Raw genomic sequence first — 19,239 nt, 5'->3', positions numbered from 1 at the left:
TCATACTATAAAGAAATCCCAAAAATTCAGCAGAGGGGATTAAAAAGCAACATTTAGAGAAAGGAGATGATTTGTACGGACACGTTGAAAGTGATTTGATTTGAATCAATGAGTTTCCATGCGCCCACATTGGACAGTCTGTAATAATAGTGCAGACTTATTCATTATTGTAAAGTAATACACCGGTGACTGATGAAGACTGCGGTCACAAAGAATCACTATTTTACATCCTAGTATCCTGCATGCTTGCAGGCTACGCAATACCAATGCAATACCTTACACCATTATGGTGTGTTCACACCAAACGCGAATTGAATTTTTCGCGCGGGGCGATTACATACAAAGTCAATGCAAAGACGAATAGACGCGAATTCGCGTCCGGGCGACACGAATAGACGCGAACACGCGTCCGCACAAGTTGAAAATTTAGAACTTGAGCGAAAATTTTGCGTGATTATGTGTCGCGAAAGCCTATCAGCGTTATTCTCCTGACGTCACTGACATCTGACGTTGAATCACAAAATGGAGGAAACAATTATCGTTGCTGTCTGTGGTCACCCGGAGCTGTATGACACCACCATACATGCTTATGAACCCAGACATGATGGCGTTTGGTTTTCCGACGTATCTGGGACTTCCACAATAGGTACAAGGCAGCAATGGTGGTTACTTCGGTCATGGTTGATAACGGAATAAAATGGTGGAAAGAAACGTTGTCGCTATTTACGTGACGCGAATATTCGCGGAGCGAGAATGATCACAAATGACCCTGAGGTCAAACTCGCGCGAGCAACGCGAGGCGAAGATTCGCTTCGCGTTTGGTGTGAACACACCATTAGCATATATATTCAGGTATATTCAGCAGTGACACAATGTGGAAACCTGTCTCTCCCAGGTGTGAAAGGCCTTTATCTTCCCTCTCGCCGGACCCCCTTTGAGTCAACATTCCTGGACAGATGGGGACACGCCCGTGCGGGGGAAGGGAAAGTTGGGGTTGGGGGGGGGGGGGGGGGGGGGGGGGGGGCTGATCACTGGGAGAATATCACACCATGCTCCATGTTGTGACATGGACAAAGCTCTCACAGTCAAACTGCCGCCCCGGGGCAGAGGGAAAAGGCGCTGAAGCACACTAATACATTTGGGTATAAAATCAGTCATTACCGCCGCCTGCATGCCCCGACAGCTCAGAGCCGCGTAACGCCGAGCCTGTGTACAGAGCGCACTTTCTCACAGGACTGCCATGGGACAGGGACCGAGACCGAGACCGTTAATGCCCAGCCATCCCACTGTCTGCTTTCTCTCTCACACACACACAGACACAGACACACGCATGCATGCATGCACACACACACACACACACACATCCATACACACACATACACATGCACACAGGCGCACACACACACACACACAAGCATGCGCATTCACAAACTCACATGTGCACACACATGCACGCAGACACACGCACACTTCTGTTAGATACAGTTGAGCCTCTAATCCACTCAAGTTTAATTTAGCAGAAGGATAAACATAAATTTAGTGTTCACATAACGCTTCAACTTGAATTAAATGAGCATAGGACAAATACCACAAACTAAGAAAGGCCATTATGAAATCAAGACCAAACATGTGAAATAGAGGGGCAGTCCCACGCACAACATTACTGAGGGAATAATTAATTCACAATTATCCGAGTTAAATGCCGTTTACGTACGGCCGTAATGCTTTTTTCTTCGTTACGTTTATTTAAACAGTGCATGTTATTTCGGGGTCACGAAAGCGAGCAAGGCAATATGCAAAATGGATCGTACTTGTCAAAGCATGAGAGAAATAAATCACATCAGCGCAGCTGAATTCTGGGAACTGTCTGGACCTGCCCATCCGAGATTATGCTCATCTTCTTTTACTTATTCTGTTTATTTCACCTCTATAAAACTGACTCCTGCAAACCCATCCCGGTATCAGAGAGAGAGAAAGAGAGAGAGAGAGTGAGAAAACGGACGGGGACAGTCGATTGGCAGAGAAAAGAAAAGGGGGAAATCAACAGAATAGGAGGGGAAGAGAAAGAACGAGGGAGAGAATTGGGAATGACTATCGAGATAGAGGGATAGAAGGAGGAATTGCAGAGACAGGTGATGGGAGAGAATGACAGAGGCCAGACAGATATACAGGAGTGTGGAGGAGAGAAGCGATGGAAGGGGTATAGTAACAGATGTGTGTGTGTGTGTGTGTGTGGAGGGGGGGGGGGGGTATGGGGGTGCTCCTGCTGTAGCTCAGTAGCTCGGTACAGGTTTGGGCCTGCTGGAAGAGGCTGAGTGATAATAATGTGTCTGTCATCCCTCCAGACAAGCTGCAGCTTGCAGACCACAAATACAGTTAACTGCCCAAATATGTTAACACAGGACAAGCTCTGCAATAGCCTGTTTAATTACACCCTTACGATGTCACCACTTCACCACACATTATCACTTCATCATATCTGAGGAGAAAACTCATTTTTCTTTCAATGAGCAGAATTTACATTAAATCACTTTTTTTTCTTCTTCTTCTCACAATCAAATTTACATTGTGACCTTTTAAAATACCAATTTATTCCCTTTTCCTCTCAGGTATTATAGCTTTGTGGTTATGTTAAGAAAACACTTTATATTTCACCATTATATTAAGTTGGTTTGTATGTCATTAGTGCCAATGACAAGAGGCCCGTCAGCATTCATGGGGTACGATCCAGGGTCAGTTGCTACTTGAAGAATCACTTGTATTATACCCTTTTCAGTGTGTACAAACCTCTAGTATATCTGGCATTCTTGAGAAATAAAATACAGTTACTGTAAGACCTTTTATCACTGCGTTACTGATGCACTGATCTACAAACATTACAGTTACATCAATATCAGCAAACCAGGTCCTTTATCTACTGCCTATCTACTGATAAAATGACAAAAATAAAATAATTTAGGGATGGGAACAAGTCCCTTCTCCCTTCTATTCTTGTCATTTTGTCTATAAACTAAACTGCATATAGTACTATGTCAGAGGTTTTTTTTTTTCTTTTTTTTTTTAAACCTTCTTACACCCCATTTACTCAATCTGAGATATGCTAACTGCATTTTTGGGCCCATTACATCACCACGTCCGTTGTCCATCTATTTGGAGGATGCTAGCAAATGCATTATGGGATGGCTCTTCTCTGTCTGCAGTTCACCAGCATAGCTGCACAGACAGAGGACTGCACTAGTTGTGCAGCTGGTGCAGTTAGATTTTTAAAAAAAATTAAGTTGTGTAAGTCGCTCTGGATAAGAGCATCTGCTAAATGCCTGCAATTAAAATTTTCAATTTTAATTGAATTTAAATTTTCAATTTTAATTGCAGGGGCCCAGTCAAGCGGAAAACACTGTTTTTGTGCAGGAAGCACCAGGCAATGCAGATGCGGTTACACTCTCTCTCCCAGAGGGGTGGCCGGTCACTGCTACCAGTGGATTCAGTTTTTGATGACAGAGCGCCCCACTGCACAGGGAACTAGGGCATTAGCAGGTCACGTCCCCCGACAGGACGTCCGACCTGGCCTCACACACTCAAAGGGCTGTTAACTAATTTCCACCTACTTTTATATCTTATTCAAACCGGCCTTGTTCTCCTGAGAAAACTGACGAAAAATGTCACACCGATTTTAAAATTTTAAAAAAATCAAAATCAAATCGTGTTGCGTCTCCGTTTGCCGCGTCTAAAAAGTTTTATTGTATTAATCTCTCTTCATCAGAGGTGAAAAATCAAGGATCACGAAAGTAAAAGTCCTCCCCAGTTCCAGTAACCACGATTTGCGAATTAGCACGATTATTTAGCCAGGAGGTAGAACTAATTAGTGAAATTAGCTAGCTGAGTTAATGATGAATCTCTTGGCAGGACTTTTACTTTCTGACACCTGGACTTATGTGACATGCTTCATACATGGAAGACATCTTTCTGCCCTTCACTGCACAGTATTATTTTTGCAGATTTTCGTCTGGCTTCAAAATCTTACTTTTGCCGAACACAACATGCAGACGGGCTGTGGTCACAATACACTTTGGAGTCATCTCATTCTCTCCCAACCTTGCTATGTGGTCCAAACCCTTTGACATCCTGGACCCATTCTAGTTTCAGTTCACCTGTTGAAGTCTTCAGACATCCTCCCATCCCAAAATTCCAGGTTTGGCTTTCCGTTCCAGAACAAGGCATTACTCATTTTCAAACAAGTCTGTGGTCAAAGATCACTAAATCTGAGGCAGTGTTCACAGGGCAGGTAAAAGCATGTCTAGACCACATCCCATTATGGGAAAGGCAGGAATACACCTGGAAAAATCCATTAACAAAAAAAAAACAGTTACACTAACAAAAGCTTAACAAAATGTAAAATAGAGTAGCATAGACTTAATATTGCAAAAAGCTTGAATACGAAATGTTAACTTCCCAACTGAGATAATTTTTAGGAGAAATAAAAGCTAATAGTTTGCTGAAAATGAATTATTTCACAATTCCTGATCTCACAAAGCATGAGGTGTGAGTGGGTGTGTCTAAACTGACTCAGCACTCGGTCTGGACTTTAAAAGCCCTGCTGAACAGCTGCAATTGTAGCAGAATTTCCTATCTGCCTGATATTTGGCCATGTTTGATGCTACGTTAATCCGAAAAATTACTCATCTGATGAGCACAGATACTAAACAATATTTCAGGTAGCCTGCACACTCAGACACATGTCAGTAATAACGGATCAATACTAACATTTAACCATGATATCTCGCCATTTTTAGATGAATATTGGATCACCCCATGCTGTAAATGGCTTGGATCGGATAACTAATGGAAAAATGACAAAAAAAATACGCTTAATAAGACCAATAATTTTAAAATTATTAGCATTATAAAAGCAGAGCCCTGTGCACATGACCGGTTTATCTCATTAACCATTTGACTTAGCCGGTGGAAGCCGGTTCAATAGCAGAGCAGATTCACCTGATAAATCATACACGGATCTCGTACACAGATCTCATACACAGATCTTGGTCTATGAAGAGTGGCACGGTTACACGGGGCGGTGTTTATTGAAGCGACTGTGTGAAAATGCTCATTATTGAGTGTTTGCTGGGATTCGGCTCACGGCAGGACCTGGGGCCAGGATGCGCGGGGATGAGGGCGTGTTGGGACCTGCCTCCCCCCCATCCCCCCCCCCAACCTCACTGCAGAGGGTAATGGATGGAAAGTGCAGCTCCGAACACGCCTGGGTCCACGGCGTGCCTCGTCTCGCCTGTCCCGAACGCACAATCACAAAACCCCACAAACCCATGTAGAGAGGGGCCTGACTGGAGGATTTCAGGGTGTTACATTTAATTTACATCTCTTATAACACTCCTTTCTCTCAGTCCTGATAATAAAAATGCTCTTGACTACTGAGGGAGGGGGGAATTATATCAATATATGCATATATATATATATATATGTAGTAAAATTCAAAAGTATTGGGACAGTGACATTGGATTTGAAATAAAACAATGAATATGAGGTTAAAGTGCAGATTGAATTTTACTGTTAAATTTTGTAAGGAATTTAATATTTACATCCATTTCAGGTTATGTCTGCAAGAATTACAGCCCATCTTATACATTCCATTTCAGTGTAGCAATAGTCAAGGGCGTATTGCCTGCTGAGCTGTTTCTTGGTCAGCTGTATGTCTTCGCATCATTAGTTCATGCACAACAAAGCTAACGAAAGGTCCAGAGTTGATTCTAGGTGTGGAATTTGCACTGGTGCAAGCAATAATGCACTGGTGAGCTCACCAATAGCAAAAAAACTGGTAGACCACAGAAGACCACTGCAGTGGATGACCAAAGACTATTTTCAATTGAGAGGAAAAACCCCTTTTTAACTATTCAATCCATAAAGAAAAGACCACACCACCATAACCAAAATGGGTTCACCACGAGATGCAAACAACTTACAAGCCTAGAGTTTCTGGAACAAAGTCTTATGGACAGATGAGACAAGTGTTAACCTGCACCAAAGTGATGGAAAGAAGAAAAAGTGGAGAAAGAAAGCAACTGCCCATGACTCAAAGCACCCCCCCCCCTCATCTGTGAAACATGGTGGAGGTAGTGTGATGGCTTGGGCGTGTATGGCTGGCTCATTTGTCTTCACTGATGATGTCATCAGGAGCAAGATGAATTCTGTGTAAGTGTACAGAAACATCTTATCTGCTCTGATCCAAACAAATGCCTCAAAACGCAATGGACAGCACTTCACCTTGCAGCAGGACAATGACCCCAAACATACTGCTAAAATAGTTTTTCAGGGTCAAAAAGGGCAATGTTCTTGACGGCCATCTTCTGTCCTGAATCCAAGTGAATATGAATTTCACTTGCTGAAAACAAGACTGAAGGCAAAAAGCCCCCGAAACAAACATTAACTAAAGTTGGCAGCAGTACAGGCCTGGCAGAGCATCACCAGGGAAGACCCACTGTCTGGTAAGATCTATGGTTCGCAGACTTCAGGCAGTCATCAAATGCAAAAGATTTGTAATCAAGTACTAAATATGATGACTTCATTTTATTTAGTTTTAGTTAATTTAGATTTAGTTCATTCGTAAAATTACTTTTGGTCCCCTAATGGGGTTGACTATGTATAAAAACAGCTGTACATCCTACAAGGTTCACCTGATACAGATGTACACACCCTTAAATACCCTTAAATTAAACCTGACAGTGTGCAACTTTAACATCATATTCATTGTTTTATTTCAAATCCAATATGCTGGAGAACAGAGGCAAAACAACAAAAATGGAGTCACTGTCTTTCGGCATTTAACCGTACATATGGGAAGGCTACTTTGAGAACGGAACTCCTTCATCTCTGCATCTCATTCATAAGACACATCAAGGCCACAGAAATCTACTGTATCCATATACAGCCTCATATACAGTATATAGCCACGTACAGCCTAATGTATGCAAGAGGCAAAGTGGATACTTATTTGAAAATATAAAGGAATATCAATGTAAATTTTGCTGCAACAGACAATGAAGCACAATGTGGCAAACAGAAATTTTTTGTTCTGATTACTCAGACTTACGATGCGTGCAATCCAAAGTACGCATCACCCAGGAGAACAACCTCATTACGCTTCAATATACCCCAATGTCATATCTTACTGCCTGTGGCTACACAAACCTGCACACAGCCATTCTTTAACCCCTAAAGCCAGCCCCTGTGTGACTCATTCTTTGCACAGTAATCCCGGAGACTCCACAGGCATTCACAGACTGCATTCATTTAATAAGCAGGGGTTGAAGGTGTAAACATCTGCTGATGCGGGCTGGGAATCCCCTGAATTAGCTCTAACGCTATAATTTCGAATTGCAGCTCTACCCTAATCTTCTTGTTTTCCAGGGAAAATGTTCACCGAGGGCAGCCCCACACGCTCGCTCGCTCGCAAAACTGCAACTCCCAAGAGCCCCAGTTCCAGCCATTTTTCTTCTCCCCTTTCTGACAGTTTTCCCAACTTAACCGATCTAAGGAGGGATTTACATTGTTCCAAATTCTTACCTGTACACTGCAGGATCTATTTGGAAAAGCTGCCAGTGACACAGCAGTCAGACCTAGTCAGTGACATGTTCACAGGGAAACCCTGTACTGTACACACTATGTACAGAAACATTAAGAGTCAACTTGCTTTATTTATCATGTAGAGAGTCTTTCTTGGATAGAAATCATTTTAGTTTTCTGGCTGAGGCTGGGTAAATTGGACATGGTTGCACATAGCATGGATGCATTAAATTGGTTCTGAAAACAAAAAGGTCACCCAGGTCCAACAGAATAGGTCATAAATTAAACCAATGGGGCACAACCTTAAAACAAAAACATTTAAATGGCTACAGAAATCAACTCTCCATTCAATACAGCAACTGATTATGATAAAGGGTCACAATTTTTTAACTTAAGGCTTCTGTTAGACACCCATGATATACGGCACATATTCATACTGTTTATTCCTTTACATGTGAATCCACTTTGCCATTCCATCTCTCATGTCTTGTGGGAACATGCATTACACAGAGGGATTTCCAAGGGTCTGATTTAGCATTCTCATGCAATCTTTTGTTTATATGATCGCCTTTTTTGCCAGATTTTGCAACGCAACGCGGCAAAGCTATCTAATGACAGTTTAGACTGTGAAACTGAACTCAGTTCTCAATCTGTATAACTACCACCTTCGGATCGCAATGAGGAGTGTTTAATTGTTCGAGACAGCAGACGCACAGGACTACTTTAAACGCGAGAGGATTTTATCTTTCATAAGACAGTGCATCAGCATTTCAAAGACCGCCCTTCCCTGCGCAAACCTCCTCAGTCACAAACTCAAACAAGGAGAAAGAAAAAATGAACCTCTGTAGTGCATGCGCTCACTGTAAGGGGGAAAGGTAACAGTAAAATTTTGTTGAAACAAATGGTGCCCTTTATTTTGTCATTCGCTCACCGGTTCAAGCAATCAGATAAGAACCACATTTGTTGTAGTAGTCTACTTTTATCTTCAGTACTGCTGCTCACCTTCTGTAAAGCTAAATATTTAAAGGCTTAATATTTTTTCTTTTTAGTACAATTAGTAACATTAGTAACATAAGGCAAAGGCTAGTAAAATTAACCTGAAAAAAAAAAAAACATTTAACCCTTTCATGCATGGTATCCACTACAATGGACAGGACTTTTAAAGTCTGTTATTATCTATTAATAATAGACTTTAAATGACAAAAACATTTCCGATCTCCAAACTGCATGATGGAAGATTCCTTGGATCTCTGACTAAATTTGGATGGGCTCCACATTATTACATTTGATTGGCTTTTCTAGTTTTGATACCTTGATGGTAAAAATGGTGGGTGGAGGCGGACACATTCAAAAGTACCTCTGGTCTACCTGTGAAAATACCTATTCCGCAGTTTAAAAAAATATATATTCTTGCTAGGGAAAATGCAAGGAGCACTACAAGTTATGTTTTAAGCAAAAAATTTACTTTAGTTATTATACTGTGTATGAAAAACCTTCTGTCCATCCATCTCTAGTGGACATCATGCATTAAGAGTTATAATCTGCACGTGTGGCATATGTTTTCATGAAGGCAACACATTTTCAAAAAGTGAAAAATGATTGCTCTGTTTTGTAATGATTAATGCATGAAAGGGTTAACATCAGGTGTTCATAAGCAGTGAAACGTATTGATTTAGAGTTCTTACTGACATCCTGCATCACCCTTCTCTGGGAACGCTAGTCTTCACTCAAAGTCATGCCTTTTTAGGAATTTCAGTGCATTTTTTGAATTACACAGTCACAGACAAAGCTACTTCTGTGGTGCACATACAGTATAATTAACAGCTATAGCCTATTCTATAGCCATATACATTACAGTATATACAGCTATATACATTACATATATACTCCTGTCTGTGTATCAAGAACCAGAAGAGCCAGCCACAGAGGAATTCACCTCACAGAATCAACCAGTACAGCTCACGGGAGTCTAGAACAGCCACTGGCCCAGTCTAGGTAGGTGACTAAATACTCCAAGGAGCCTGCCAACCAAAACACCAAAATGACCAGATTTCCCCCGTTCATGCAGAGAGTTGCCAATTCAAAGAAAGCCCACTGTCCTGAGGCAACTAGCTGTCCCATGTTTTCCAGGTCAACACATGATCAAAAATAATAAAACGTATCTCTCGTACTGAGTTTGAGCCACGTGTCTCAGGTAGTAGAATATATTACTACACATGGCAGTGGTCAAAGACTGTCATACATTCATAACTCATTGCTGTTCTGTGGGTGGGGAAACATGTATTTTTATGCTCCTGATCAGAATTTCAGAATGTGCCCAAAATTGGTGCATATTTAATTACCAACTAGTGTCCTCTTGAGCTTTCTGTCTCAAGTCACTAGATGGTGCTGTTTAAAGATTTCTCATTTATTTACATGATGTTAATAAAAGGGTTCGTATTTTTCTCGTTTTATTGAAGGCAATACCTAGTCTTAACCTTTCCAGGTGGTCTGTATTCACGCTCACCAAAAGAGAGCCCCCTGCTTGAGGTAAAAGGATAAAGGATCCACTAGCAGCGTAAAAAAAGAACACAGAAGAGAATAACACCCGCTCCCCCTCGGCAGAGAAAGGGACACTATTTCCCAAGCAAAGCAAATTGAGAAAATGCAGCCGCCCAAAATGCCGCCATTCTCGCCTCCTCGCCGTGGCAGGTATTGTCGTGAACAGAGGGCGACCCAATGAGAACCGGGGAATGAAAGGGAAAGGGGCAGAAGTGTCTGGCTGGGCTGGCCCATGTGACAAAGTGTTGGGACGCGAGGCGCCAGGGGTGACAGCTCGGGGGGGGCGGGGGGGGGGGGGGGGGGATGGGAGAGGGTCAGAGTGCTCACTTTGGCGGCACGGTGTCACTTTACAGCACCTCCGAGTTGTGAATGAGACTCACGCTTGGATTGATTAAACAAACAGGAGTAAAAGACCCAAAGCAGGGAGCACCGGGCTCCGGTTTCACGGGGTCAGCCCTGTGTCGGTTTGGGGGGCCGCACACTCTCGACGGGCCTGACAGCGCTAAGACCGAGCTAAACGCCGCTGCCCTCGCCTCCAGACCGTCAAACTCTCACCAATGGCTGCGCGGCTCGACAAGCTTTCACACGGCATTACGTTTTAAAAAAAATAAATGTGCTTTGTGTGCTTTAAATATGCACTGTGCACTAAATGTTTATTCCTTGTTTATTTTCTGCATCAAAGGGAAGAAAGATTGAATTGCAAGAGTAGCGTTTACTTCAAAAGCCTCGTCAATCTAGGTAATCTGATATTAAGCCAGATAAGGCCCCAGACTCCACTAGAATTCCTTTAATTCCAGTTCTTTAAAACCATCCTTCACCTGACACTCTGAAAAGCATGTATTTAGCTGCCGAGGAATGCTTTTATAAGGCGCATCAGCTGAGAGGCAATACAAACATATTGTCTTTCCCAAAGGAGAAGAAACATGGTGCAGCTTTTCCAAAAAGCATCTAATAGCTCTCTTCAACTTCGCTATGCTTGTTCAGACTGATCCTCAGTCCACATCTCTCATGCCTTTGAAAAACCTTAATTATGCATACAGAAGATAAACGCCTCCATCATCTCTCTTGACTCGCATTTGTTGAAAAAAGAATTTTTTTTTGGTGTTTATTTTTATTTATTTTATCGCAGTTAATTTCTAAATAGCACACAACAGAGCTTCAGCCTCTGAATGGTGCTGAAACAGTCAGAAGGCAGCAGAAGAGAAGGAGGCCATGACAGCTTTAATCTCTGCTGATTACAGTTTTAGTTGTTTCATGGCAGCTTTCCCCCTAAGTATATACATTATCTACCGTGCCATATGATTACTAATTATGTGAAGCCCTCTGCTGATGTTCAGGGTCTGTTTCCCTGATGAGGGGTTACTGTGCACCTCTGCTGTCCCCAGGTAACTGTGCTATATCCTCTATCCTGTCCTATGTCAGGTAACTGTGCTATATCCTCTATCCTGTCCTATGTCAGGTGCAGTCTTTATGCCTCAGCCTGTTCCATGCAGGCACAGGTTGTCCCCCTACACCCCGGCAGCACATGTGACACTGGGGGCGTCGTGCACAACACTGATAACACACGTTACTCACGCACAGAAACATCAGAATAGTTTACAATGCGTCAGTGCTATTGGACCATGGTAAATCAGTATTTTTCACTACCTGAGCATTTGCATAATACTGACTTGGATGGGGAAATAAAATCCCTGAAATAACTTACTGCTCTCATTTCTCAAATGATTGAAAGTCAGAATGGTGCAAAGACATCAAACCGAAAAATTCAAATTTAACAAAACAATAAAAAAAAGTTTAAAAAACTGGCAAAGAGTTCAATCATGTTCGAGGAAGTGAGAAGCAGGCGATTTCAAACACGTGCTGCAGATCGGGAACCATACAGCTTTAGCCAAGCAGCGTGGGAGAACACCACACACTGTCCTACAGCTCCGTCTCCCTCACTCACCTTCCCACATCCTTACAGAAACCTCAACGTGCATATTTATGGCAGTCTGGGGGAGAGGAGTGTGGTTCAGAACAGGGGTCACACTCAGAGAGAGGTCCGAACCTCGCTATGTGCCTCCTAAATCTGTGAGATACAGAAATCCCCGCTGAATCTATCCCTGAGAGCAGATGAGATTAATAAGCTTTAAAAAACAGTGCAGTTAAAATGTACTTTCCCCTCCTCTGGTGGTACCAAGGGGAGAGCAAGAGACTTTGACTTTGTTCTTTAATGAAACATTTTGTTACAATAACGTAAAAACCAGAGCAAAGAAGGACCAAGTCCTATCGCACCCCCCCCCCCCCCCCCCAGCTCTAACACCTGGGCCACACACACACACACACACACACCCACATACACACCCACACACATGCCACCACCACATACAACGGGAAGAAATCTCCAATAAATATATAAATAAATGACGACGACAAAAAAAGGAAACACTTCACACAAGTCCAAAAAACACTTTTGAGTGACAGTGAGAGAAGAAGAGCAAAAGAGAGAGAGAGACAGAGAGAGAGAGTGAGCGAGAGACAGAGAGAGAGACAGAGAGAGAGTGAGCGAGAGACAGAGAGAGAGTGAGCGAAAGACAGAGAGACAGAGAGAGAGACAGAGCGAAAGACAGAGAGACAGAGAGAGACAGAGAGAGAGTGAGCGAAAGACAGAGAGACGGAGAGAGACAGAGAGAGAGTGAGCGAAAGACAGAGAGACGGAGAGAGAGAGAGAGAGACAGAGAGACGGAGAGAGAGAGAGACAGAGAGAGAGAGAGTGAGCGAAAGACAGAGAGACAGAGAGAGAGTGAGCGAAAGACAGAGAGACAGAGAGAAAGACAGAGAGAGAGTGAGCGAAAGACAGAGAGAGGGAGAGAGAGAGAGAGAGACAGAGAGACAGAGAGAGACAGAGAGAGTGAGCGAAAGACAGAGACAGAGAGAGACAGAGAGAGAGAGAGAGAGAGAGAGAGAGAGGGAGACGCCGCACGGAGCCGTAAGCTCACCGTCCAGGTGGCGGACTTGGCGGTGCTGGACTGCTGGAAGGTGACCTCGAAGTTGTGGGGCCCGGGGTAGTCGGTGTTGGAGGGGATGGCGGGAGCGGGGGACATGGCGTCGAAGGTGGAGTTGGGCTGCGAGTAGGGCGACGGCGTGGGCACGGTGGAGGCGTGCTCGGAGCTGTAGGGGCTGGTGGAGGGAGCGCGGCCGGCCAGGGTCTGATCCATGCTGCTGCTCAGGAGGCTGTACTGGGACTGGAGAGGAGGAGAGGGGAGGAGGAGGGGGGAAGGAAAGAAGGAGGGAAGGCACAGGTAAGGCAACTGGAAGACACCCTCTCAGCTCGTGAGGCTCCGGTTACACCCGGCCTGCTTTTAAAGGTGTAGGAGCCCCGTCCCTCAGGAACACCGGGTTGTAAAACATAACCGTAATCTGTACATCTCCTAATTGCCATTCCCTTATATCACCGATCCCACTCCTCCCTCTCAGTTTCCAGGCTAAAGCACTTGTCTTTAATGCCCCTTACAAACCCAGTCCTAATTCCTAATAGTCCCCACGCAAGCATGGTTGGGCAGATTTGTGCTAAACAAAAATTTATTTTGTGCTCACAGAATGAACACGAAGACACTGTATGCAACAAACAATAATACATGTCATTTACGAATTGTAAGATCTAACCATGCACATTAAGCCACTGCCTTTAATCTTAGTGGAGGAGTCCTAAACAACCAGGTCACCACCATACACTGAGTTTCTGGACACTAATTTAGATCACCATTAAGTAAGGATATCAGAACACCTGTCTGTATGACACAGACAAACAGTACAACAAAAAAATCACAGAAAGGTTGACAGAAAGGTTGCTGAGGAATGCTTGAACCTGCTGGAATGGGCCTATGTCACAGAAAACATTACATGAGCAATTATACACACAAGCCCTGTGCATCATAATTACATTATTTTGCCAAAAACTAGTTTCTAGTATCACACACACACACATACTGTATATATGCAACAGTGCATGGTACAGTGCAGTTGTAAATGATACAGAAAGGCATGGCTGAAATATTATTGAAGAATAGTCGTTACGAAATCCAAACAAGACTAATATCCACGTGCCCTGCAGTGAACTGGAAGACCTCTTCTCACCATGCAGCGTACGAATGCGCAGCCTGTACCTCGCAGCACAGAACCTGTGACAAAACTCACTGGAAAACAGCCATTCAAAACATTACCTTCTTCTTCACGTAATACATGGTCCCAGCCCGCTGCGCTTTTCTCTCAGGAAAAAACGAGGCTAATGAGGCTAAGAGACGGCAGTAAACTGAAGCGCCAGGTAGCACGCACCCCAGACCAGCCAGAGGAGGGGCTATAGCACACTCCGCTCATGTGCTCTGCACCTCCTTCAAACAACAAACAAAAAAAAAAGGTTGATTTTGAGCAAAATCGAAATCTCCCGGTTGAGGTTGGGCAGCCAGACAGGTAGAAAGACTGAGGGGAGCATGGCGTGGAGGGGAGAAACAACCCAAAAAAAAAAAAAGATAGAAAAAAAAAAGAAAAGAAGCATGTTGTTCTAATTATGGCGTGCCCCAACCCAGACGACAACACCGGTGCAGGCAGGTACACGCAGGTCCACACAGGAGTGCACCCTTCCGAGGGCCTGAGCTGGGTAAACACTGGCTGTCAGACTTTGGGGGGGAAGAAAAAAACAACAGCGAAAAAGAATGAGAGGCACAAGATCAAAGGTCACCCGGTCAGAGAGAGAGAGCTTCCAAACACGGACAGTTTGACACTCATTAGAGGGTCGAGCACTATTCATACTTCAGAGCATAACAAACTCTGAAGTCGGGGGGGGGAAAGCCTGGGGAAATGCACCCACAAATCATTTAAGAGGGCCTTCTTGCCGTGTTTCATCTGAAAAAAAAAAAAACTAAAAATCTAAAAACACTCCGATCTTAAACAGATCCACAAAGTCTATAGCCCGACATCACTATGTTCATGGCTGCCCAAGAGTCAAAGGGTGCACTGCGAGAATATTCTGGTCAGGGATCATTGATTTATGGCTCCGCTATAGATCACAAGAGTCTGGTAACACAGATCTTCAGCAAATATTGTTTCTGTACATCAGTGCACAGCTCTGCTGATCCTGGATGTAAATCATTCCAAATGGCAGACCAAAAAAGGACTGACATTACGCAGCAAAATGTTCAACTATTGTAAAGTATTATAATTCTGCCCTGATAGGGTGCGTTGATCCCATCTGGACACAGTATAACATATAAGCTCTGTTAGCGTTGAGTTAGCATATTGAATGGACTGGGCTGAGCAGATTCACAGTGTTTGGCAGAAGGAAAGAGAGTTGTAAAATCTGTGTAAACAGGAATGTATAACCTTGGAGTTCCCGTCTGGCCCTTTGACTGTGTCCAATGCGTTTCACCCTGATAACGGCGGTACTACAAAGAGCAAAGCAGCGCCCTCTGTCACTCTCTCTCTCTCTCTCTCTCTCTCTCTCTCTGTCTCTCTGTCTCTCTGTCTCTCTGTCTCTCTGTCTCTCTGTCTCTCTTTCTCTCTCTCTGTGGACCGTATCTGCAGGTGACCCAGCTGAATCAGTGGTGCCGCACGAAACTTTCACAAATAAACACACGAGAAGCACACTATCGGTGAGGCCCTGGGAAGCAAGTGGTCGGGAGGGAAAAGGAGTCAATAGTGTAAAGTTAATTTATTGAATAATATACTGAATAAATGAGTGATTACAGTTGTTCAGTCATGTTTCTGTTGTGATGTTTATCTTAATCACATGCTGCTGCAGTCCAAAACACATGGTATGCACATACTGTATAACAGTCACTGTTTCCAGGCACAGAGGGCTAGCATCTAGCTAATTCTACACCATTTTATTAAATGTGCTAACATTTGTGACTCATGCTGCACAGTGTTCGTGAAAGCATACAGCGCTAATAAAGGAATGGTGTGCTTTTTCTCTAATGAATCCACATGTCCTGTTAAATATTCAGTACATTTACATATTAGAATGCATCGTAGAATGATATGAACTGGTAATCGTATAGTTTTCAGTGAGCTGGGGTACAGTTTCGTCAGACAATTCAAGCACGAATCACAAATATATCAGATGATAAAACAGTGGTGGCTTCAATTTAATTCCAAAATGATCACTGCAAGCTCATTTAATTCTGAAAAAAACCCCCAACCCATTCCTTCTCAGTAACAAAAAAAAACTTTTATTGGGTAATCAGAGATGATCCTAAACCCAATTTAAGGGGAATTTTTGTTTGGGGAATTTCCACAGGGGGAGGAAAATGATGCCAGTGTAGTTCCACAGAAAGAAAAGAATGACTTAATGTGAGAAACTCAGCCTGAGAGCAAAGCACACACCTTGGTGTGCTCTACCTGAACGTCACTGAGCCGAGGTGGGCGGAGCGGCAAGTCCAAACACAACCAGGAAAAATAAATAAATAAATAAATAAAATTTAAAAAAATTTAAAAAAAATAAATAAATAATAATAATAATAATAATTATTATTATTATTGCTGTCGCTCAGTTCATCTCCAATCACAAGCCATTAGCTTCTGACCATACCCATAATGAGTAGGACCGAGCACCAATGCTCTCCCCGGCCAAACACCTCCACAAAATATTCACATTGGGTTTAACCAGCATCATGACTCCTCCAGTATGAGTACAAGCACATTTCAGGGTCTTCTGCCTCAATTTCAAGCCATCTGCTTCAGAACGATACTTGCTGTCTATAGCATTTATTCATCTATGGGTAAAAAAATTTACTGAAGCCACAGGCATTTGGAAATTCCATACTGTGGGTGGCATGATGACACTGTGTTCTGACCTCAGCACAACAGCAGCATTGCTAATTTTAAAAAATTATTTTACCACAATAAAATCAGGTCAAATCTGGATGCACCTGAAGTCCAGAGCATTTAAATATTGCAATTTCAATAATCCTTTTCATTGTGTTTACCAGCAAATACCACCGAGTTTGTAGTTGTGGGGAAATCATCAAGGTGTAAGCGGCAATATATTAAAAGTCTGCCCTCTGCTGTTACACACAGAAATAACATCCTCTAAGACTGAAAGAGTTCATTGCAACCTTGCAACCACAGGTATAATGTAGACAGCAAACAGTCATGCAGGATATTTCAGTACATCAAACCATTTCTTAGACATAGCAGTGATCAGACAGAGATCGATTCAGAACAGACACAGCTCACAAAACCTCTCAAACAAATTTGGCATTCAATTTTTAAATAAAAAAAAAAGTAGCCCATGAAAAGATCCTCTGCTGAAAAAAATTACCCAAAACTATCCCCCTGCTCAAGATCTACACAGAGCAAATGAGCAGCACCATTCTATATCCGTACCCACACACATCACCATACATGCTGCACAAGTCAACAGTACCGATACTGCAACGGAACTGAATGTATGGCCCCATGATATCATCCACTGGCAAACGCACGTATATATTTAATTTTTTTCATAAAGAGCACGGTTCAGATGTTTTCGAGAGGGAGCCCCCGGCACACCTACCGTTCTGTACTGCTGCGTCGGGTCACTAATGTGCAACATCTTAATGTCCCCACGGGGTGGGTATGAGGAGCAGGTCTCCCACCCGGCCGGTCATACAGGCTGTGTGGAGACACAGGCGCCGCGCACAGCGGCCAGAGCCCGCGGAGAACCGGACCTCCGGAGGCGAGGACCGGAGAGGCAGGACGAGCGCGGATCAGAACCAGGAGGGATGCGGAGTGTTCAGTCACTCTTTCAACTTTCCCCATCTCCCCTTGGCCCTCTCAACTAGATCGCATCTAACAACAAATCTGGAACATCCCCCTTTTTTTCCTCATGACTATTCATTAACCCGCCAGGCAGGCCCAGACTTGCCCATCAACGTATTGGACTGTACCAATCTCGCGGAAAGAAGGGGGAGACAATATTTTCTTCAAAGGTTGAAGTTTAAGCCATACAAACCAAATACTAATTTCTCCATCATTCTGCATTTATGCTGTTCTATTGCTCACACAGTGCAGTGTGTTATTAATCTATGACTTTGCTGTATATTTTATACCGCATAGGAATGCACCGACGGAAAGATGCCATGTCAGACATACAGATGTATAACATGTTCGACATACGGCATATCTATGGGGTGATATTTTCCATAATTTCAGAACGATCAGATAGATATCACATGTTCAAGGGAAAAAGTTATTCGCTATTTGCACACCTGGCACGGACACTGATACTCTCTGAGTAGTTATTTCCAGTTTCAAGCACAAGTCCATTATTGATTCCAATAAACAAATAGCGCTACCACAAAAACACCTGTTATTGATCTCTAACTCTCGATGGCTCTCTCCCCCATCTCTCTATCTCTCACAAACTTTCTCACGTGCACACACACACACACACACTCACACACAAACACTCACACACAGACAGACAGACACACACTCACACACAAACACGCGCACACACGCACACACACACACACGCTCACACACAGACACACACTCACACACAAACACACAAACACACACACAAACACAAACACACACACACACACACACACACACACACACACACACACACACACACGCTCACACTCAAACACACACAGACAGACAGACAGACAGACACACACACTTCCCCAGGCTACGGGTCCATGCAGTACATTCACACACACACGCTCACACACAAACACACAAACACACACACACAGACAGACAGACACACACTCACACACAAACACACACACACACACACACACAGACAGACACACACACACACACTTCCCCAGGCTACGGGTCCGTGCGGTACATTCATACACACACGCTCACACCCGCTCACACACACACACACAGACACACACACACTTCCCCAGGCTACGGGTCCGTGCGGTACATTCACACACTCTCGCTCCCCACCTCCTCCGTGTAACGGTGCCGCGTGCGACAGGCTCTCGGCCGAGCTCGCCGCTCCACAGATGGGAGAGCAGCGTGTCTCGGGTTTCTAGCGTGGCTTGGTCTCTAATTAAGCTGTTATCCTGCCCCCCTAATCCCCCGACCGCCGCACGCCCAGCAGCACACAGGGAGGGCAGAGCGCCGGAGGAGAGGGAAAAGAGG

At 43.8% G+C, this 19,239-nt stretch overlaps 1 protein-coding gene across 6 annotated transcripts in view; it reads right to left on the bottom strand.

Moving 5' to 3' along the window:
- The window catches only part of tp73 (tumor protein p73), a 43,374-nt gene that overhangs the window by 11,456 nt on the left and 12,679 nt on the right, over window positions 1-19,239 (bottom strand). For 4 of the 6 annotated variants that reach the window (XM_035381361.1, XM_035381363.1, XM_035381364.1 and 1 more), the window contains exon 4: window positions 13,095-13,340. In XM_035381361.1, the coding sequence (XP_035237252.1) occupies window positions 13,095-13,340 (246 nt within the window). Of the gene's footprint in view, window positions 1-13,094; window positions 13,341-14,318; window positions 14,595-17,647; window positions 17,893-19,239 lie in introns of those variants that run through there. The other 2 variants (XM_035381365.1, XM_035381366.1) reach the window with 2 other exon arrangements.

Source organism: Anguilla anguilla, chromosome 11, assembly GCF_013347855.1.
Source record: "Anguilla anguilla isolate fAngAng1 chromosome 11, fAngAng1.pri, whole genome shotgun sequence".
In the NCBI taxonomy this organism is placed as follows: Eukaryota; Metazoa; Chordata; class Actinopteri; order Anguilliformes; family Anguillidae; genus Anguilla; species Anguilla anguilla.
Note: the sequence above shows the minus strand (reverse complement) of the source record. Positions and strands in the feature narration are given on the sequence as shown.